This window comes from Narcine bancroftii, chromosome 1, assembly GCF_036971445.1.
Source record: "Narcine bancroftii isolate sNarBan1 chromosome 1, sNarBan1.hap1, whole genome shotgun sequence".
Lineage (NCBI taxonomy): Eukaryota > Metazoa > Chordata > Chondrichthyes > Torpediniformes > Narcinidae > Narcine > Narcine bancroftii.
In genome coordinates this window covers 319,682,986-319,702,232 of record NC_091469.1, presented here as the reverse complement: position 1 = coordinate 319,702,232, position 19,247 = coordinate 319,682,986, and the positions used below count along the sequence as shown (strand labels likewise).

General features: G+C 40.7%; 1 protein-coding gene across 3 annotated transcripts in view; it reads right to left on the bottom strand.

The window, feature by feature from the left end:
• marchf6 (membrane-associated ring finger (C3HC4) 6) overlaps positions 1-19,247 on the bottom strand; it is a 105,083-nt gene that overhangs the window by 70,216 nt on the left and 15,620 nt on the right. Inside the window, exons 2-5 of one of the 3 annotated variants that reach the window (XM_069906835.1) lie at positions 10,183-10,249; positions 8,576-8,728; positions 6,582-6,678; positions 3,762-3,835 (exon numbers count right to left, since the gene is read on the bottom strand). In XM_069906835.1, the coding sequence (XP_069762936.1) occupies positions 3,762-3,835; positions 6,582-6,678; positions 8,576-8,621 (217 nt within the window). In that variant the 5' untranslated portion in view covers positions 8,622-8,728; positions 10,183-10,249. The remainder of the gene's footprint in view (positions 1-3,761; positions 3,836-6,581; positions 6,679-8,575; positions 8,729-10,182; positions 10,250-19,247) is intronic. The other 2 variants (XM_069906845.1, XM_069906854.1) reach the window with 2 other exon arrangements.

The window sequence follows — 19,247 nt, the reverse complement described above, 5'->3', positions numbered from 1 at the left end:
CATTGTAGAAAAGAAAATCCTCCCACTATAATTACCCATATATTGAAAAGCTATTGAAGAAAAATTTGACTTTTTATGTTCAAAGAGTCATATGGCACAGAAATGGGCCTTTGACCAGAGTCCAAACTAATCATTAACACCCATTTAAACATTGATATTAATCCCATTTTTAATGGGAAGTCAGGATTTACCCAGTCTCCTTAGTGCTGTGAGACAGCTGCACCAACTAATTCTGAGACAACTGTCCATATGGAGGACAGCTGATTGCCCAAAGATGTCCTCTACGGTGGGCTACCAGATGCTCCCTGCCCTGTTGGCCACCCACATCTTCGCTACAAAGACGTAATCAAGTGCAATCTCCAGTCATTCCATGTCAACCATACTGACTAGGAGGGCCTCACAAAAAAAAACCCGCACTGCATGGTATTCCGTGATTCGCAGTGGCACATCACAATGTGCCAACAACTACAAAAAGTTCTGTGAGGGCAGAAGAGCTACAAGGCACCGTGTTCATCTTCGCTCATGAAGGGAAGGGCCATGATGATTTATAAGTACTGTCAAAAATCACCTATTGCTACAGTTTGACATTTTGATCAACAGATTGTACAGAAAGTGCTGAACCTATTCCATATACCCAACAACAAACTAACTGCTCATTCATCAGAAGAAAACAAGATCAGCCATAGTTTATAGGCTTTTTTTTTTAAAATGGCTCACTTCCTGAAGCTGAGACATCCTGGGTTACAATATGACTTCCAGATCAGAATAATAAGAACCACACTCAGAAAATATACAAATTTGAAATTCAATGTCGTGTTCTTTGAGTAAAAATTACCTAGCCTAACCCATCTTCACATAGACCCACAGGGCATGACTCTTCATGCATTCATCCAAGTGCATTTTAGTCCTCCAACCACTTCATAGAATCATATTGCTTAGAAAATGGGAGCAATTCAGCCCATTGTGTCCACACTAACTCTCTACCAGAGCAACTCTCTAGAACTTGAAGATCATCGTGAAACCTATCACAAATTCAGAAGTCCATTCCATATTTAAACCACATTCTACTTAAAAATAGCTTCTTTGTGCCACTATCAATGTTCTTTCCCACTACTTTATACCTGTGATTTGATCCTTCCACATCACTCATCACAGGTTCATGGAACAATTACATACAGCATGGAAACAGTCCCTTCAGCTCAACTCGCCAACCAAGATGCCTATCAACACAAATTCCATTTATCTGGGTGTTGCCCACACCCCTTCCCATATACCCAAATGTCTTTTAAACACTGTTACTGCACCAGTTTATCTAGCAGTTTGTTCCAAATACCTACTGCTCTCTACGCAAAATATTTGTTACTCAGGTTTTAACATTTTTCACTCACCCTTTAAACCAACATCCTCCTGCTTTTGACTTACAGGGATACAATTGTGCACATGACTCTGCACAGACCCAGTCCATTTAATTAAAAAATAATAATTTTGATCTCAAATAGAATTCAACACCAGGGTGAATGCGGATAACTGGACAGCTTCTATACCCATTTCAATAATTCTTGATTCAGTGACAAGAGTGTAAACCTGAGTGTTTACAAACAAAACACTTCTAAATAACACCCCAGTCTCTGCTCGAACGATTTAATAATGATCAACATTCACCACGTGGTACCTAAAATGGATGGGGGGGGGGGTGGGGGGGTGGCTTGGCAGGAGGGGGGGGGGGGGGGGGAAAGAAAAAGTCACTGTATATGAGTGAAAAAGAAAAAGTGTGTATCATGGCTAATGTGATTTATGGTGTGAAAAATTAAAAATTAAAAAAAAAACATTCACCACGTGGGATACAGAAAAATGCAAAGCAGATCTCCCTCTCTGAAGCACTGTATCATCGTACCATTTTATGGTTTAATCCATCACCTTGATTCATCCTGTTGGAATTTAGTTTACAGAGCAAAATATTTGGATGATTTCTCCCTCATTAACTGCATTTCTCTCACCATCTCTTAATTATTCTAGACATCAGTAGTTACTGAAATTAATCAAGGGTATTAAAAATAAAATGAAAATGATGGAAAGATGAATGAACATCACCTTTGGAAGCAAAAGGTTATGGATGTTAGAAAACTGCATCGTTATTCAATAGAAAAGTAGAATCAGTCAAAAGGGGCAACATAGTTGGCATTGCGCTAACTGCAATGCCATTACAGCACGAGCTATCGGGACTGGGGTTGGAATTCCATGCTGTGTTTGAACACTCTCCAGTATCTACGTGGGTTTTCCCCAGGAGTTCCAGTTTCCCCCCACCATTTGAAACGTACTGGAGGTTCTAAGTTAATTGGGTGCAAATTGGGTGGCATGGATTCATGAGCCAAAATGGCCCGTTACTGTGCTGTAGGTCTATTTTTTTTTAATTAAAAGTTTCTTGCACAATATAGTTAAATTCCAATAGCCTTTCGTAACTTTAGTTTTAAGAGGACAAAACTAAAGAACCCTCAACTTTAAGATGCCAATTTAAAAAGGTAACACAAGGTTCCATATGCTGAAAATAGAAATAATAGACTGACTACATAAAAGAAAGAGCATGAAATGAATGTGCAATAAACTTATCGGGTTGGATGCCATTAAACCGTATCAGTCACGTGAACTTCTCATCTAACTGAGTTACTCTCATAGTCATGTACTCCAGAACTGAAAGAACAGTAAAATCTTGTTAGAACGCGGTAGGTGGGGTCCAAGATTTCATACCGCGTTATAGCTGAGTTGCAGAACAGATGCATGCCAGCCACCCCTGCCACTACGTCCCGCACCGGCCGCCCCATTCCAAAGTCCCACGCCAGGGGCCAGGGGGGCTGTCAGGTAGCGGGGAGCTGTCAGGCAGCCGCGAGGGAGGGGGGGCTGTCAGGCAGCCGCGAGGGAGGGGGGGCTGTCAGGCAGCCGCGAGGGAGGGGGGGCTGTCAGGCAGCCGCGAGGGGGGCTCAGGCAGCCGCAAGGGGGGGCTGTCAGGTAGCTGGGAGGAAGGGGGGCTGTCAGGTAGCTGGAAGGAAGGGGGGCTGTCAGGTAGCTGGGAGGAAGGGGGGCTGTCAGGTAGCTGGGAGGAAGGGGGGCTGTCAGGCAGCTGGGCGTTGGGTCACTGGCTGATTGTCATCAGCTTGCCCCTTAGCAGTTTGGGGTCCAAAGACACCTGCACTATAAGCGATTCCCCGGATTAACGAATCGTGTTCTAACGAGGTTTCAGTGTAGTTATGCCAAATCTAACTGTGAAAGTTTGCAAATCAAAACACAGATTAATCTTAATTGAAATACATCTGTTTCTCTAACTGTTTTTTATATGTACGTCTATTACTAAAATTACAAGGGAGCAGCACGGTCGGCGTAGTGGTTAGTGCAACACCTTTATAGCGCCATCAGGACCATGGTTTAAATCTCGTGCTGTCTGTCAGAATTTGTATGTGTCTGCATGGGTTTTCCTGGGGTGGGGGGGTGGGGTCTCCAGATTTCTCCCACCATTTGAAATGTACCGGGGTATAGGTTAATTAGGTATAATTTGGATGGCATGGACTCATGGGCCAAAATGGCCTGTGAAAATGCTGCATGTCTAAATTTAAATTTAAAATACAGTACCCCCTAAGCTACCAGAGCAGTTCACACATTTCTCAAACTAAAGCATGCCACTATATATCAAAATAAATGATACAAGGGGCCAGTTCAAAAACTTTGGAGCAGTTACATGTGAACTTCAGAACAAATAATAAATATCTTACTTGGTGTAAAAGCAAATCGATGTTTGCATAGTTCGCAGTATTCTTTTCTGCTGTGTTTGAGCCATTGAACTAAACTGGAAAGAAAATGGAAGGTTAGCAATTAATACTTTTGAACTTCATATGACCTTAAAGGTTAAATTCAATGTGGTCATGTCATTCAGCATCAAATGTTATCCCTACTGAACCTCTTTGGACATTTCTAGAGTGTTCCATATTGATTTGCATGGAGAGCAGACAAACAAACAGACATGCACAAATATATATTAGATAGTGTACTTATGGAAATGTAATGCATAAACATTTTTATACCTCTAATGCATACTGCTGTCACAAATCAACAAAAACTTCATGACACACTTTCATGATAACAAACCTGATTCTGATCTAGTGGATCAAAAAAAAACAAGTGTCTTTGTCCAAGATGTAAAGCCTCACTGCAGATTTAAATATGCACTTGGTGTTTTTTATGTAGTACTGGGTGCACAAGATTACTAAAGATAATAACCAGTGAACTACTAGCTGGTTATTCAGTGCGTTCAACAGATGATTTGACTATTTTAAGATCTTATTATCAAGCAGTCCAGTCCTGAGCAACAGCAAACTTATTATGTTGAAATGGTCTTAAAAAGGATGCTACACTGATTGAATTGCAACTTTCAAGATGCATAGGATAAATACTGGAAGTGGAAAAATGTACAGAGCTATGAGACGAGGAGTCAGAGAAAATAGACCTCCCAGTTGTATCATTCGACTACTACTTCCAGGTTATAGAAAGGTGGGGGAAGAAAAGGGATTCTTCTCCAACAGCTAACAAAATGCTTTTTTGGTAAATGATTCATACACAAATATTTTGGATGCCCCAAATTAATCCAGATGCTAAATGAGCTATTTCCAAAGTACAGGTTTTTAATATCTTGATTGATGATCTCATTAGATTAGAAAAACCCAATGAAATTAAATTACTTCAGAATAACTGCAACATTTCAACCTTGCTGTTTTCATTCACTGTCACAGCCAGCAGCAAAGCAATTTTAATTAGATTAAAAATTTTGCATACCAACATTACTGATTGTCTTTTTTTTTCTTGTCTTTGGCTTGGCTTCGCGGACGAAGATTTATGGAGGGGGTAAAAGTCCACGTCAGCTGCAGGCTCGTTTGTGGCTGACAAGTCCGATGCGGGACAGGCAGACACGGTTGCAGTGGTTGCAGGGGAAAATTGGTTGGTTGGGGTTGGGTGTTGGGTTTTTCCTCCTTTGCCTTTTGTCAGTGAGGTGGGCTCTGCGGTCTTCTTCAAAGGAGGTTGCTGCCCGCCAAACTGTGAGGCGCCAAGATGCACGGTTTGAGGCGTTATCAGCCCACTGGCGGTGGTCAATGTGGCAGGCACCAAGAGATTTCCTTAGGCAGTCCTTGTACCTCTTCTTTGGTGCACCTCTGTCACGGTGGCCAGTGGAGAGCTCGCCATATAACACGATCTTGGGAAGGCGATGGTCCTCCATTCTGGAGACGTGACCCATCCAGCGCAGCTGGATCTTCAGCAGCGTGGACTCGATGCTGTCGACCTCTGCCATCTCGAGTACTTCGACGTTAGGGATGAAAGCGCTCCAATGGATGTTGAGGATGGAGCGGAGACAACGCTGGTGGAAGCGTTCTAGGAGCCGTAGGTGATCCATGATTCGGAGCCGAACAGGAGTGTGGGTATGACAACGGCTCTGTATACGCTTATCTTTGTGAGGTTTTTCAGTTGGTTGTTTTTCCAGACTCTTTTGTGTAGTCTTCCAAATCATTACTGATTGTAATGAAAGATTTAAACTGTGTTTTTACTTCTGCAGCTACAAGGCTGAGAACCTGTTTGGAATCAGCAGACATAATCTAAATTCCACCATGAGCCCAGGATGCATATTTAGTAAACACCCACCATGGGGCCCAGGATGCAGTTGAATAGAAAGACATTATCTAATTTACACTTATGAGGCCCAGAGCAGTTTACATTTGTTGGTCGCAGACTGTCAGGAGACCTTGAAGATAATTAAACCATTTATTCAAAGAGATAGGATTTGAGGTAAACAACTTTTGGAGTGATATGAGCCATGGTCCCACTGCTGAAGTGAGAGACTCTCCAAGAAGTGACAACATTTCTCAGCAAGAGGAAGATAATAAACCATTTGTTCAAAGAGATACGATTTTTGAGGTAAACAACTTTTGATGTCATGGTCCCACTGCTGAAGAAGAGACTCTCCAAGAGGTGGCAACATCTCTCAGCAAGAAGATAATAAACCATTTGTTCAAAAAGATAAGATCTGAAGTAAACAACTTTTGGGTAATATAAGCCCTGGTCCCACTGCTGAAGAGAGAGAGTCTGGAAGAGGTGGCTACATCTCTCAGCAAGAAGAAGAACCTCGAGAGTCCAGCTAATGTCCTGGTCGAGGGAGGTAGAGAAGCTGGTACCGGCACCCTGACAACCTACAAGTGTGCAGTCATTGCCTTGCTTTTCGGCAGTTGGGACCAGTCCAGGCATTGATAAGTATAATTGGGAAGGGCTTGGATATTGAAGTGTGAATTCAGCTAGCTATTTAGTAATAAAGACTTGTATAAACTGAACTGCTCTCGGTGTGTGTGTGTCTATTTTCTTTCGGTAGTTCGAATACTATGACTAATCTATAACGAACAAAGTGAGAGGTACAAGTTTACCCAAGACACTGATGTTAATTAACGAGCAAATATTTTAAGAAAGCAATATTGGCTGTGAATTTTCTTGGTGCAAATTAAAATTCTGTTCAAAATGTAACGACTCCACAGCATAAAAATAATAACCCAACTTACCATTCCTGATGGATAAATTTAATGCTGCCAGTACACACACAAGGATGGTAAAGTGGTTTATCTGGTGTCCCTTCTGACCGACAGACCCGACATATATCTACATAGGTTGGAAAGAGAAAAGGGATTTTCAGCATTGAAATTTCATCATCGACTATATCGATACATTTATACATTTAATTACAATAAAAACAAGCACGTACAGTACAAATCCAATTATCCAAAATCAGATTTTCCAAATTCCTTAGTTATCCGAATTTTTTAAAAAATTTTGGAGAAATGAGGATAACTGACCGTGGACTTGGTGGGGAAGTGTTGGTGATTGGTGGTGGCTAGCATTATTTTAATGCTTAAAAAGATTTACCTTTCTTGTTGCTTAAACACTGTTACAAGTGATTTGCTGTTGCTATTGGGCTGTCTTTTAAAAAATGACCAGTTTAACAAAAAAAACGTTTATCCAAAATAGGCCCAGTCCCGACCATTTTGGGTAATTGGAGTTTTACTGTATCAAATATTTCCTTTGCTAATTTGATTTAAAACATGCAAGCTATTATTTATTCTGAGTACTAACTACAATACATATACTGTACCAAAACAGGGAGCCATAATTACCATTCCCACATATACATTAAATGTAGGAAAGCACAAAATTCATTTTCAACTGCAGGACACTTGTTTTTATTTGGAATGCTTCAAGCTAAAAAGATTTATTTGAACTTTGTATTAACATTTTTTCCACAGCTGCCACACATTGATGACCTCTAGTTGATTGGCAGGAGGTTGCAATGCTCTCCTTTAGAGCAGGGGTGTCAAACTCAAATTCACAGAGGGCCAAAATTAAAAACTTGGACTAAGTCATGGGCCAAACTAAATATTTATTGAAAACTTTCAACAACATCTGCATGTTTTCTCTTCTTTCAACATATGTAATGTTAAACTTTTTCTTATTAAAATAAATGCTTAATAATAGTTTTGGTTAAACTCTTTCCAGAAGAAGCATTAACAAATGAGAAATAAAATATTCAATAAATAATATTTCTCTATAGCCTTTAAGCTCCTTTTAAATGTTTTTTTTTCACAAGCCAACAAGTCAAAAAAATAACAACTTGCTTCAATGAAAATCCAATCTTTCAACTATGAACAGTCCAAAGTTAACCAAAGAAAATATTAATCCAAGCTTAGCTTGCTACACTGTGATTTACTCTGATGCACCTGGGTCTAAACCAGATACTTGGCATCTCTTCTTAGATGCAAGTTCATCAAACTCTGGGGTCAGAGTTTGCCTCCCACCTGTGTTGAAAGGTCCTGTTTTCTGTCTTTCGTTTGGCCATTTTTCGTAAGGGGTTTATTACATGTGAGTTGGGCGACAGGTCGCAGATGCTAATGAAAGTAAAGAGAGGAGGTGGGGGCGATTAGCGGGCTGACGGGCCGGCGCCAACGCATTTGCAAAGCATTCTGGGATTTGTAGTATTAGCTGTGCATGCGCTATACTGGCGCGGCGGCCAGCGGGCCAGCTCTAATACATACTTGATATGATCTTGTGGGCCAAATATAATTATATCACGGGCCAAATTTGGCTTGCGGGCTTGAGTTTGACATGTGTGCTTTAGAGGAATGGAGAAGTGGAAAGAGAATAAAACAGAGAGTGGCATTATCCCAACTCAGCAAATTTACTCTCATGCAACCTTGCACTACGTTATCGAATTGATGAGAATTGCTAAAGTATACATAAATAGTATAAGACCAGGAAAAAAGATTTTGATTGATACTTGGGCACATGAAAATAATGCTCACTTGAGATACTGAAGTTAGAGGTTCAGCTGTAAACTTACAGCATAACAGAGGCCAAAATTCTCCAAGCAGAAGAAAATACTGCAGTACAGTAATATCAAGGGACAGATTATGAAGAGTTACACTCCACACTAATTCACAGTCCTAATACAAATACTATAGTCAAACTGTACATAACACTGACAAAACAGGAAAAATTACCATACATTTTGATGTACAAGTCAAAGCATGAAACCCAAAAAAAACTCTCATAAATGTGGGTCGACTTATATGCCAGGTATACTTTTGAGATCTTAAATTCAGCTCAAAATCCAATCTACGCTGATCCGTCAACGCTTGAAAGTTCGCCGTATGTCAACCTTGGAAAAAAATGATTCAGTGTATAAGTCAACTCTTGAAAAATCAGAAAAAAACCCGACTATGACAGATTTTCATGAGATTTTTATTGAAAACAACACAATTAGAATCCTTCGCAATCACTCTATCATTGTCTGAAACAAAGATGGCAGCAAGCACATCCTTACTCTCGGTTTAAAGTAATCATATGGATCCCAGTCTGTATCCGATGAAGCGGTTTCAGCTTCGTCATTAGTGTCCCACAATAAATCATCTTCCATCTCATCAATTGCTCAAGAGATAACCGCACTTTTTAAATGATTTTATCACAGTCTCTAACTTTGTTCCATGCCTTGAGCACGAAGTTATACAGCACATCAAGTGATAGAGCACGCATTGCCCCATCTTTTGTTAATGCCTTTTCTGCACTCGACATCCATATATTCCACTCCTCACACACATGATCTTTGAATGGCTTGTTCAAGCAAACATCAAGAGGTTGCAATATAGATGTCAAATCACCTGGGATAACTGCCATATAATTATTATGTAGTGCTAATCTACTTTTAGTGTTCTCAGTTAAGTGGCTACAAAAAATATCCTAGACCAGCAAACTCCATTCTTTACATAAACTGCCTGGCTACCTGTTCCACACATTGTCTAGCCATAGTTTTACACCATTTTCATCCATCTATCTTTTTTCATGAAAAGTACCTGAAGGGAATTTCATTTTTGGTTTAATTTGCGTTTGAAGATTACCATGGGTCTTAACTTTGTCCCACAGGCCATTGACGATAAAACCTGGTCCTTTCATGGCCTGTACTTCTGGTTTGCAGTTTTAACAACTTTCCATTCCATTATTCTACTGTAAATCATGTTGAAATTCATGGGGGTTTCGTCCATGTTTCTGATATTTGCCAATGCAAACTGGTGTTTCTGCCAGTTCTGTATAATAAACTGGTGAAAACTTACAACTTTGTGATCAAGATCCTTTGGTAGTTTCTGAGCAATTTTTGTTTTTTGGCAACATACCAGATATTTCCTGTTCATGGAATGATTGCACCTGGCTACTGTAGCCTCAAAATCATCACTGAGGACTGGGTGGAAATGTTCTTATTTTATTTCGGGTGACCATGTAGCAATCTTGCCTCTGTTCACGTACCCATTCTGCAATGTGATTTTCCAACTCTGGCCAATGAGTGATTCCTTTTCTCAATGAACATTGCCTTTTGGTATTTTTCTTTAAGCCTCTTTGTTCTTCCTCCAATCTCTTACCAACTTCTCATATGCATCAAATTTTCTCGTAGAAGTGCAGTTGTTAGTTTTCTTAGCCAATTCTATAATTTTCAACTTAAAGCTCACCACATTTTGGTCATGTGCTGCGTTGTGCAAACAGCCCCTCCATGATAACAGTCATGATAACAATCATCAGCCCAGCAGATCAATCCTCACGATCTATGGGAATCGAAGTACATACCAGCCAATGGCCCATCTCTGGCATCACAAGCTTTGGGGTCAACTTATACGCTGGTCAACGCTTAACCCTTAAAATGGGGATGAAAAAAAAAGGCAGGGGGGTTAATTATACACTGGCTGACTTGTAAGTCAAAATACAAGGTATTGTAGTGGGCCGGGTCAACATGGACGAATCGCCATAGCGAACAGCCAGCACGGCAGGACACAGGGGCTTTCACCCACCACACAGGAGCACGTTGCCAGGGGAACGGCCACGCTTCACAGCAGCATTATGACATCACTACCTTGAGCCTGTCGCCTCCCCTTAAAAGGAACGTGCGTGGTTTGAATAAATGGCAGACGCTGGTTTACTTGCCTGGTGTGGACACCATTTATTTCAACAGCTCTGCCTTTAGCAGTGCTACAGTGGTGACCACGAACAGGTCCTAACATTTTAGAACCCACAACATGCAGCAAGATGATTCCTGCCATCTTGTCCATAGCCCAAGCGGCTGCCACCAATGGATCTCTCGTGGCAATTTATGTCTTAAGCGTCCACTTGCCGGCATTCTGGGCGAACCAGCCACGTAGCTGGCTGCAACTTGCAGAATCACAGGTCACCTTGTGAGGAATAATATCCAAGGACATGAAGTTCTGGCATGTGGTCAGTGCCCTGGACCTCGCCAGAGCAGCAAAAGTCGTCCCGTTTGTCAACAACCCACCCGTGGACGGCAAGAACACAATGTTTAAACGATTTTTGCTTGAGTCATTTGAACTTAGCCAGCACGAGTGGGCTATTCGCGTACTTAACACACAGGGCCTATGTTATGGCAACCCCTCAGAACTGATTCAGGAGCTAGTGGCCCTTGCAGGCGGCCACACAAAGTGCTTCCTGTTGCGACCCTTGTTCATTTCCAAGTTGCCAGTCCACGTTGCCGCCGCCTTCTCCAACATGGACTTTGCCAAACCGCACCTCATGGCGAGACAAGTAGACCAGCTCTTCCGCACTCTGCAACGAGACTCCATCCACGTGCAGCTCATTCGTGCAGTGAGAGCAACAGTATAAACCTCAGCCACTTTGTGCGCCCCCATGGCAGCCTTCACAGCAGCCCAGTCACAACACAGTGACAAAACAGCAGGGTACTGCTACTACTACTGTCAGTGTGGCCACAATGCCTGGCAGTGCGTACTGCCTTGTACCTTTTCAACCCAGTCCAATGCAAGGAAATGAGCAAGCTGACCGCCGTTAATGGACTCGGCAGTTGGTACCAGAAAAGACCTACTTTACCTTTGCGACTGGAAGGCCCAGCAGGAATTCCTGATAGACACCAACGCAGAAATCAGCCTAGTGCCACCCACGTTCTTTGAGCGGAAGAACAATGCCAGAGGCTTACCCCTACAGGCTGTCAACAGTTCAACCATCCCCACCTATGGGACACGTTGCATGACCATTCACCCCGGGAATGCCGTTTTCAGGTGGGACCGTACTGTCACCTCAGTAGGCCAGGTTCTCCTAGGAGCAGCAGCCACCATGCGGCCAATAAGGCAGGTTATAAGGAGCCCAGTTGGTCTGCGGAGGCACTCCAGGCATTCGAGGAGACCACAACAGCACTCTCCAAAGCCATGTTCCTGCCACTCCCGGATCCAGACTTACCCCTGTCGTTAATGAGAAACACTTCAGACTGGGCAGAGGGCGCAGTGCTGCATCAGTGGGTGGATCACCAGCGTACTTCAGCAAATGCCTCCGATCACCCGAGCTGAAGTACAGAGCTTTTGATTGCAAACTGCTGGCAATGTATCTGGACGTACGCCATTCCAGTATATCCTCAAAGGTCGAGTGTTCACAGCCTACACGGACCACAAGACACTGGTGAAGCCGCTGGGCAACAACGGCACCTTTCATACATCTCCAAATATACAATGGATATCCGCCACGTTACGGGGAAGACCAACATGGTAAATGATGCACTGTCCAAGCCAACAATGTGAGGTGACGGGTGGCATCGACACAGCTCAGTTCACCAGGGACCAGGCTGAAGATGCTGACACATAGGAATACCACAACGTCATCACCAACCTACAAATTGAAGAGTTTGCGCCAAACCCAGGAGGCTCAACACTCCTGTGCGATATGTCTATAGGCCACCCCAGGCCAATCCTGCTCACGACCTGGAGATGGCGAGTGTTCAATCAAGTGCATGGACACTCTCATCCTTCCATTTGGTCAATAGTCTGCCTCATTCGGACAGATTCATACAGCATGGGCTTTGGCGTGAAGTTTTACTTTGGGCAAAAACCTGTGAACAATGGCAGTGAGCCAAAGTCCATCAGCACACTAAAGGCCCAGTGCAACATTTCCTGCCCACAGTGGACAGGTTCAACCATGTGCACATGAACATCATAGGGCTCCTTCTCATCAGCCAGGGGATGAGATACCTTTTCACCATAGTCGACCGCTTTACACGCTAGCCAGAGGCAGTGCCCATGCCGGCCCGCGACATGGAGACCTGTGTGAGAGCCTTTATCCCAAAATGGGTTGCCAATTTTGGTGTCCATTCCCACATAACTTCAGACCAGGGAGCCCAGTTTACCTCTTCCCTCTAGGCAACCATGGCCAAATTCTGCGGCAGCCAGCTACACCACACAATCACCAACCAACCCCAATCCAATAGGCTGTTAAAGCACTTTCACCACCATCTAAAAGCAGCCCTCAAATCACGGCTGCGTAGACCTAACTGAATGGATGACCTCCCATGGGTTCTGCTGGGCATCCACACAGCACCTAAAGAGGGCCTTCCCACCTCATCAGCGGACATGGTCGATGGTGCACCATTCTCCATCCCAGGTGACATCTATTTCAGCTCCACGGAACCACCACTGAACGCCATGGACTTCCTACAACGGTTGAGGAACCACATTGCGTACCTACGTCCACATCCATCCACACCCATGGGACACCAACAAGCCAAGACCCATGAGAACTCAAAGCCACAGACTTTATAAGACGAGGCAAACCAGGTACCCTCCCCTCAGAAGTGTACTTACGAAGGGCCTTTTAAGGTACTGAGAAGGGAGCGGGTTGTAATATACTCTAGACATTGGAGGCAGGCACAACATGTTTACAGTCAACCACCTCAAGAAAACCCACTTGGACTGTTCAGAGCCTTTCTTTGCCCCAATACTACGGTGCCAGGGATGCCCGCCCAAACACAATCTCCCAAACCTCACCGAAAGAGACTGCGATTCAGGGGAGGGGGGGTTGGGGAGAGAGGGGGTGGAGCAGGCCATAAATGACAAAATAATTGGTTCAAAATTAGTTGATATGGGTTATGTACAATTCACAATCAATCATAAAATGGTTACTCTCAAGTTCCTTCTGAATGTTTAATTAATAAGAATATACCAATAATAATTGACACTGACTGACCAAACCAGATTTGTAATAGCACATTGTAAAATTTATGCAGAATCATGGACTTCTATAAATATCTATACACCAAAGTATGACAATGAAACCTTTATGAAGGATATCTTTTTAAAAACATCAGAAGGAAGACAAAATTTTATTGTTGGAGATTTCAATTTTTGTCTCAATCTACTACTGGATAAGTAAGCCAGAATATTGACAAGGGCAAAAGCTGCAAAAATGACAACATCATTTATGAAGGATTTATATTTGATTGATAAATATTTGTGTATATTTGTGTATAATGTGAGCCCGCCCCCCATTTTTGAGGGGAAAAGAGAAAAATTTTATCCCCGTGTATAATATGACCCCTCTCCCCTTGCCCGCCCAATATGCGCTGGCGTCTCTCTTCCCCCTTGCCCGCCCTGAGTTGCGCTTGCATCTCTCTCCCTTTCTCCTCCCCAATTCACGCTGGCGTCTCTCTTCCCACTTGGCCACCCGATTTGTGCTGCCATCTCTCCCCCCTCGTCCGTCCGAGTCACGCTGTCAACTCTCTCGCCAAATTCACGCTGGCGTCTCCCCCCCCCCCTTGCCCACCCAATTCATGCTGCCGTCTCTCCCCCCTCACCCACCCAACCTAGTCACTGTAGGCAGCTGCTGATAATCTTACTTATCGTTAAACCTGGCAGAAAAAATTGTTACAATAATAACCTCATGTATAATGTAACCCCCCCCCCCACTTTGAGCTCGAATTTCGGTACAAAATATTTTGCATTATACACGAATATTTACAGTAACCCCGTAGAGACTACTCGTTCTACTCAAGGGTACTTGATTCATGTACAAGGATTGATTTGTTTTTAATGTCTGCCCATTAAAAGTAGAGTGGTGAAAACAGAATATTTTGCGAGACTTTTATCAGATCATTCACCATTAACTTTAATGATTGCGATGACGGAAAAACAAGAAAGTGTGTATAGATAGCATCTCAATGTCACACTGTTGAAAAGGAAAGTTTATTGAAAGAAAGATAGAACTATTTTGTGAAACAAATCTTTCTTCTATTGATAGTAGCTTTTTAATATGAAATATGCTTGAAGCTTACTTAAGAGGACAAATTATCTCTTATATAAAAAATCTTGAGAGAATATGCTAGAGTCGGATAGTTTAGAGAGATATAATGAAAATGAAAAAAGAATATCAAAGAATGGGGTTTCAAGAAAAATATAGATTACTAGAGAATAAAAAATTAAGAGATAACACATTATAAATGTATAGAACAGAAAAAAGCATACTAAAAACTAAACAAAAATATTATGAATTAGGAGAACAGGCACAAAGTTTTATCTTGGCAGGTAAAGGCAGAGGAGTCTTCTTGGTTAATAAATGCAACAAAAACAGAGGCCGATACTATAACACATGATCAAAAAGAAAAATAATAGTTTTAGACAATATTGTATGAAACTATACAAATCAGAATTATTTGGAGATGAAAATGAGATAGATGAATCTTTAACAAATACGGAACTTCCAAATTTAGAAGATAAAGAACAGGTAGATTTGAATGCCCCTTTTATAAGAGAAGAAATTGAGAGAGCTTTGGGAACTTTACAAGCTAACAAATCTCCTGGGGTGGATGGGTTTCCTCTCGAGTTCTAATAGACAATTTCAAGATTTATTGATACCTCTTATAATAAATATATTGGACAAGATGGTGGAGACCCAGATCCTCCTGGCATCTTTCTCAACTGCTATAATTACAGTGTTACTGAAGAAAAGTAGAGATCCATTAAAAACTTCATCATATAGAGCTATATCACTTCTGAATCCTAATTATAAAATATTGACAAAGGCGCTAGCTAATAGATTGGGACAATATCTACCAACATTAATACATACAGATCAGGTGGGATTTGTTAAAGGAATACATTCTTCAAATAGTCTGGGTAAAATATTTAACAATTCATATGGCAAAATGAAAGTTGAATCCAAGTACAATAGTCTCCTTAGATGCAGAAAAAAAGCATTTGATATTTTTTTATTTAAAACACAGGAAAAATTTGGTATAAGCAGAAAAATTATAAATTGGATAAAAACTATCATAAATCACAAGCCAAAATTATAACTAATAATCAGATGTAAGCAGTTTTTCCCTTGAGTAGATCGAATAGGCAGGGGTGTCCTCTATCCCAGTGCTTTTTATCCTTGAGATTGACCTGCTGGTGGAGATTATAAGAAGAGATCTGGATATTAAGGGCTTCAAAGTTGGACAGGAAGAACATAAAATTGACTTATTTGCTGATGATGTGCTAATATATGTCTGACCCCAGCTGAATCCTTGATAAAATTACAAACAATATTATAAAAATATGGAAGAGTATCGATTATAAAATAAATATGGGCAAGAGTGAAATAATACCACTGTCAAATTTTGATTATGAAAGATATCAAAAAGGTAGCAGATTTAAATGGAAGATACCCTGGTGGATGGAATCAAATATTTAGGAATAATTATGGATAATAATTTAATCTAATTACACTCCTCTGTTAGAAAAAATATTGAAAGATTTACAGAATAGAAAGATTTGCTGAATACTTTAGTGGGAAGTGCAAATTGTATTAGAATGAAGGTGATGCCAAGATTACAGTATCTTTTTTCAATCATTGTCTATTGCAGTACCTAAAAATTTCTTTAAATTATTAAATAATTATATAAGGCAATTCCTATGGAATAAAAAAGTGCCAAGAATTTCATTGGAAAAGCTAAAATGGAATTATAAACTAGGAGGATTTAGGCTCCCGGATTTTAAGAAGCATTATTTAGCAGCACAAGCAATATTTTTATCTTTTTTTTTAAGAAAACAGTCCCCCCTCTTGGATTCCCCCTACATGCCCTTCCCCACTATCCAATGACCAGAGTTCTTTCAAGTCAAACAACAAATCACTTGCTGACAATCAGAGCTCAATGGGTGGTCACCATCAGAGAAGCCAAAAGCAGATTAGGTGATCATGGAATGCCTCCATTCTTTCTGCAAGGGCAACCCTGAACTTACAGCAACTTTGCACTTTAATTTTCTATCCTACTCCCTTCTGTCAATGTCATCCAGCATTATTCCGAAGGCTTAATGCCCTACCTTCTATTGAGGAAGTGCATCCAATAATTTCAGGAAACTTGGCTTCTTGTATGAGAACTGGCCAGTTTGCTGTATGATCATCCATGATATTAGCTAAATTTTCTTCTCTCTTGAGTGCCAATTTGATGTTTTCAGCATCCCCATCATTTTATTTTTAATCTAATTGTCAAATGTTTTGAGGTCACTGCAACAGCTGACATGCATTTCAGTTTTTGCACACCTTTTTTTTCTTCCCTAACTGCCCTGATTAGTCTGCTAACCAAACAAACCAGTGAATCACCTCAACATTCTGAGCCTCATATCACAGACCTATCCATCCCCTCACAATCTGCTCTGTAACTAAAAAAATGGCTCATTTTTTAACTTCCTAGTTCACATGAAGGTCTTCACATAAAAATGTTGACTCAATCCCCCCTCCCCCATGTACGCTGCAGGATTTGTTGAATGTTATCAGCTTTTTGTTCCACTTCTGTGTCCCAAGGAGTTTCCAGTTGTTCTACCCCCAGGAGTATGCCTGTGAAAATGTTAACCATTTAATGTTATTTTGGTTGCTACATCTACATAAGAATAAACTAACTTGTACTACCTCTCTACAAAACTAGATTTCAGAAGTCTAATAAATTCTGCATCATGCATTTAATAATAGAAACTGCCTTCCAGGTGTCATACTTTACCCTTCCTTAATAGGAGCACTAATTTACAAAGACTTTGTAAATATTCTGCATTACTTTTCCATCAATATTCCAGTTAAAACTCACAAAAGGTGTTTCTCACATTACACCCAGATGTCAAAGGTGAATGAAACTAGAGTGGTTCAATTCCCATTGTATGTAACTTTATTTCATCAAATGAATATTCATCCAAATGAGGAACGTCACAAAAAAAATTAAACAACACTTAATATTCTGTCTGATCACTCTCCAACCAGATGGCATTAACATGAACTTCTCCAGTTTCCGTACGTCTGCTCTTGTCTCTCTCTCTCACTTTTCCTCTAGCTCCCTATCTCCTTCCCTCTCCATTCAATGAGCTACCCTCTCCCCATCACATTGGTATTTTTCTCTTCTGTCCTCTCTCCATATCCACCCATGACTGCTTGCCTGTTGGCCTGTGCTCCTCCCCCACATTTTTTATCCAGGTACCTGCCTGCTTTTTTCCCCAGCAGCTTTGTGTATTCCTTTCCAATTAACTTTCCACATCAAAGCTTACAAAAGGAACAACTTGAACAATACCATTCTTGTGGGATATCTGCAACACACCAAATTATTAGGGATGTCAGTGTTCCAAAAATGGACACAAGGGGATTTGGCTACTTGCAATAGTTGAAGTATTTACCAGTATCTATAGGTGATGCTGTTAAAGCAATCCTGCCAAGGAAATATGGCCATGGGATAAAGGGGTTCAATCTCACAACGTTCCTTGATTGAATTATTTTTAAACTTAATGAGGGAACTGTCACCTCTATATGCTAGATTCAAACATGGGTAAAGGATAGTCACATCCATGACTCTAACTATCTGAAGATGATCCTGACAATCAAATCATTGTATTTTTAATGCAATCTCTTTTACAAACCAAAACTTGAATTTACACCTAACCCAATTAGTATAGCACACTAGCAATTTAAAATTGAGAAAATGGAAATAATATTCGGTTAAAAAAAATTGCAATAACATTTGTGCTGATGGAAATTAAAGCAAACTTGAAACTCACAATATGTTGCAAGCACTCAGGTAGAAAGAGAAACAGTTAATGCTGCAGGTCTAAAATCTTGGAACAGAAATTAGTGACTGATGGCTGTCAAAGGACTAGCCAGTGTTTATTCCAGTTAACTGAAACTTCAAAAGCAATATTGTGAGAATTAATCATTTCATATGAATAGATCAAAATGCCAAGAGATGGAAAGAGAAAGTACATTGTGTAACATTGTTATGGATCACGTATTGATCTGCTAAAAAAATTAGCTGAACTAAAAAAACATTTAAAATGTTATTACGCACTCAAGTTCAATGACTTAAAATTATATTACTCAACATAAAACAGTTTGTGTAGGAGGATCTAAGCACAGGACTGCAAACGCGTTGCTCCTTGAAAGTAAATAATATTGAGATGAGCTAGATAGCCTCAGAGCCAAATCTCAATTACTATATTTCCCTTTTCATAAATGCTGCCTGATTGGCTGAATATTTCCAGCATTTGTTTTTACTTCAGATTTCCAACATTCACACATTTTTTTTTATTTTGGAAAGAAAATCTGAAGTTTCAAAGAGAATTCCAAAGCTTAAAGTTTTATTTTAATTTTTTTGACTAGAGTTCAATGTTTGTTAAGACTATCATAAAATTTTAACAAGGTATATTTGTACGAAAAGCACTTTAAATAGAGTTAATTATTGACATGCAACTCAACTGAAACCATTGCCACATGCACAGTTGTTTAACACAGACTCTCTCCTGGTCATTTCCACAAATATTCCTAAAACACAGTCCTCCAACACAAATGTTCAGAAGCATAATGCAAAGTTTATACACATTAGAGTCACGACCCAG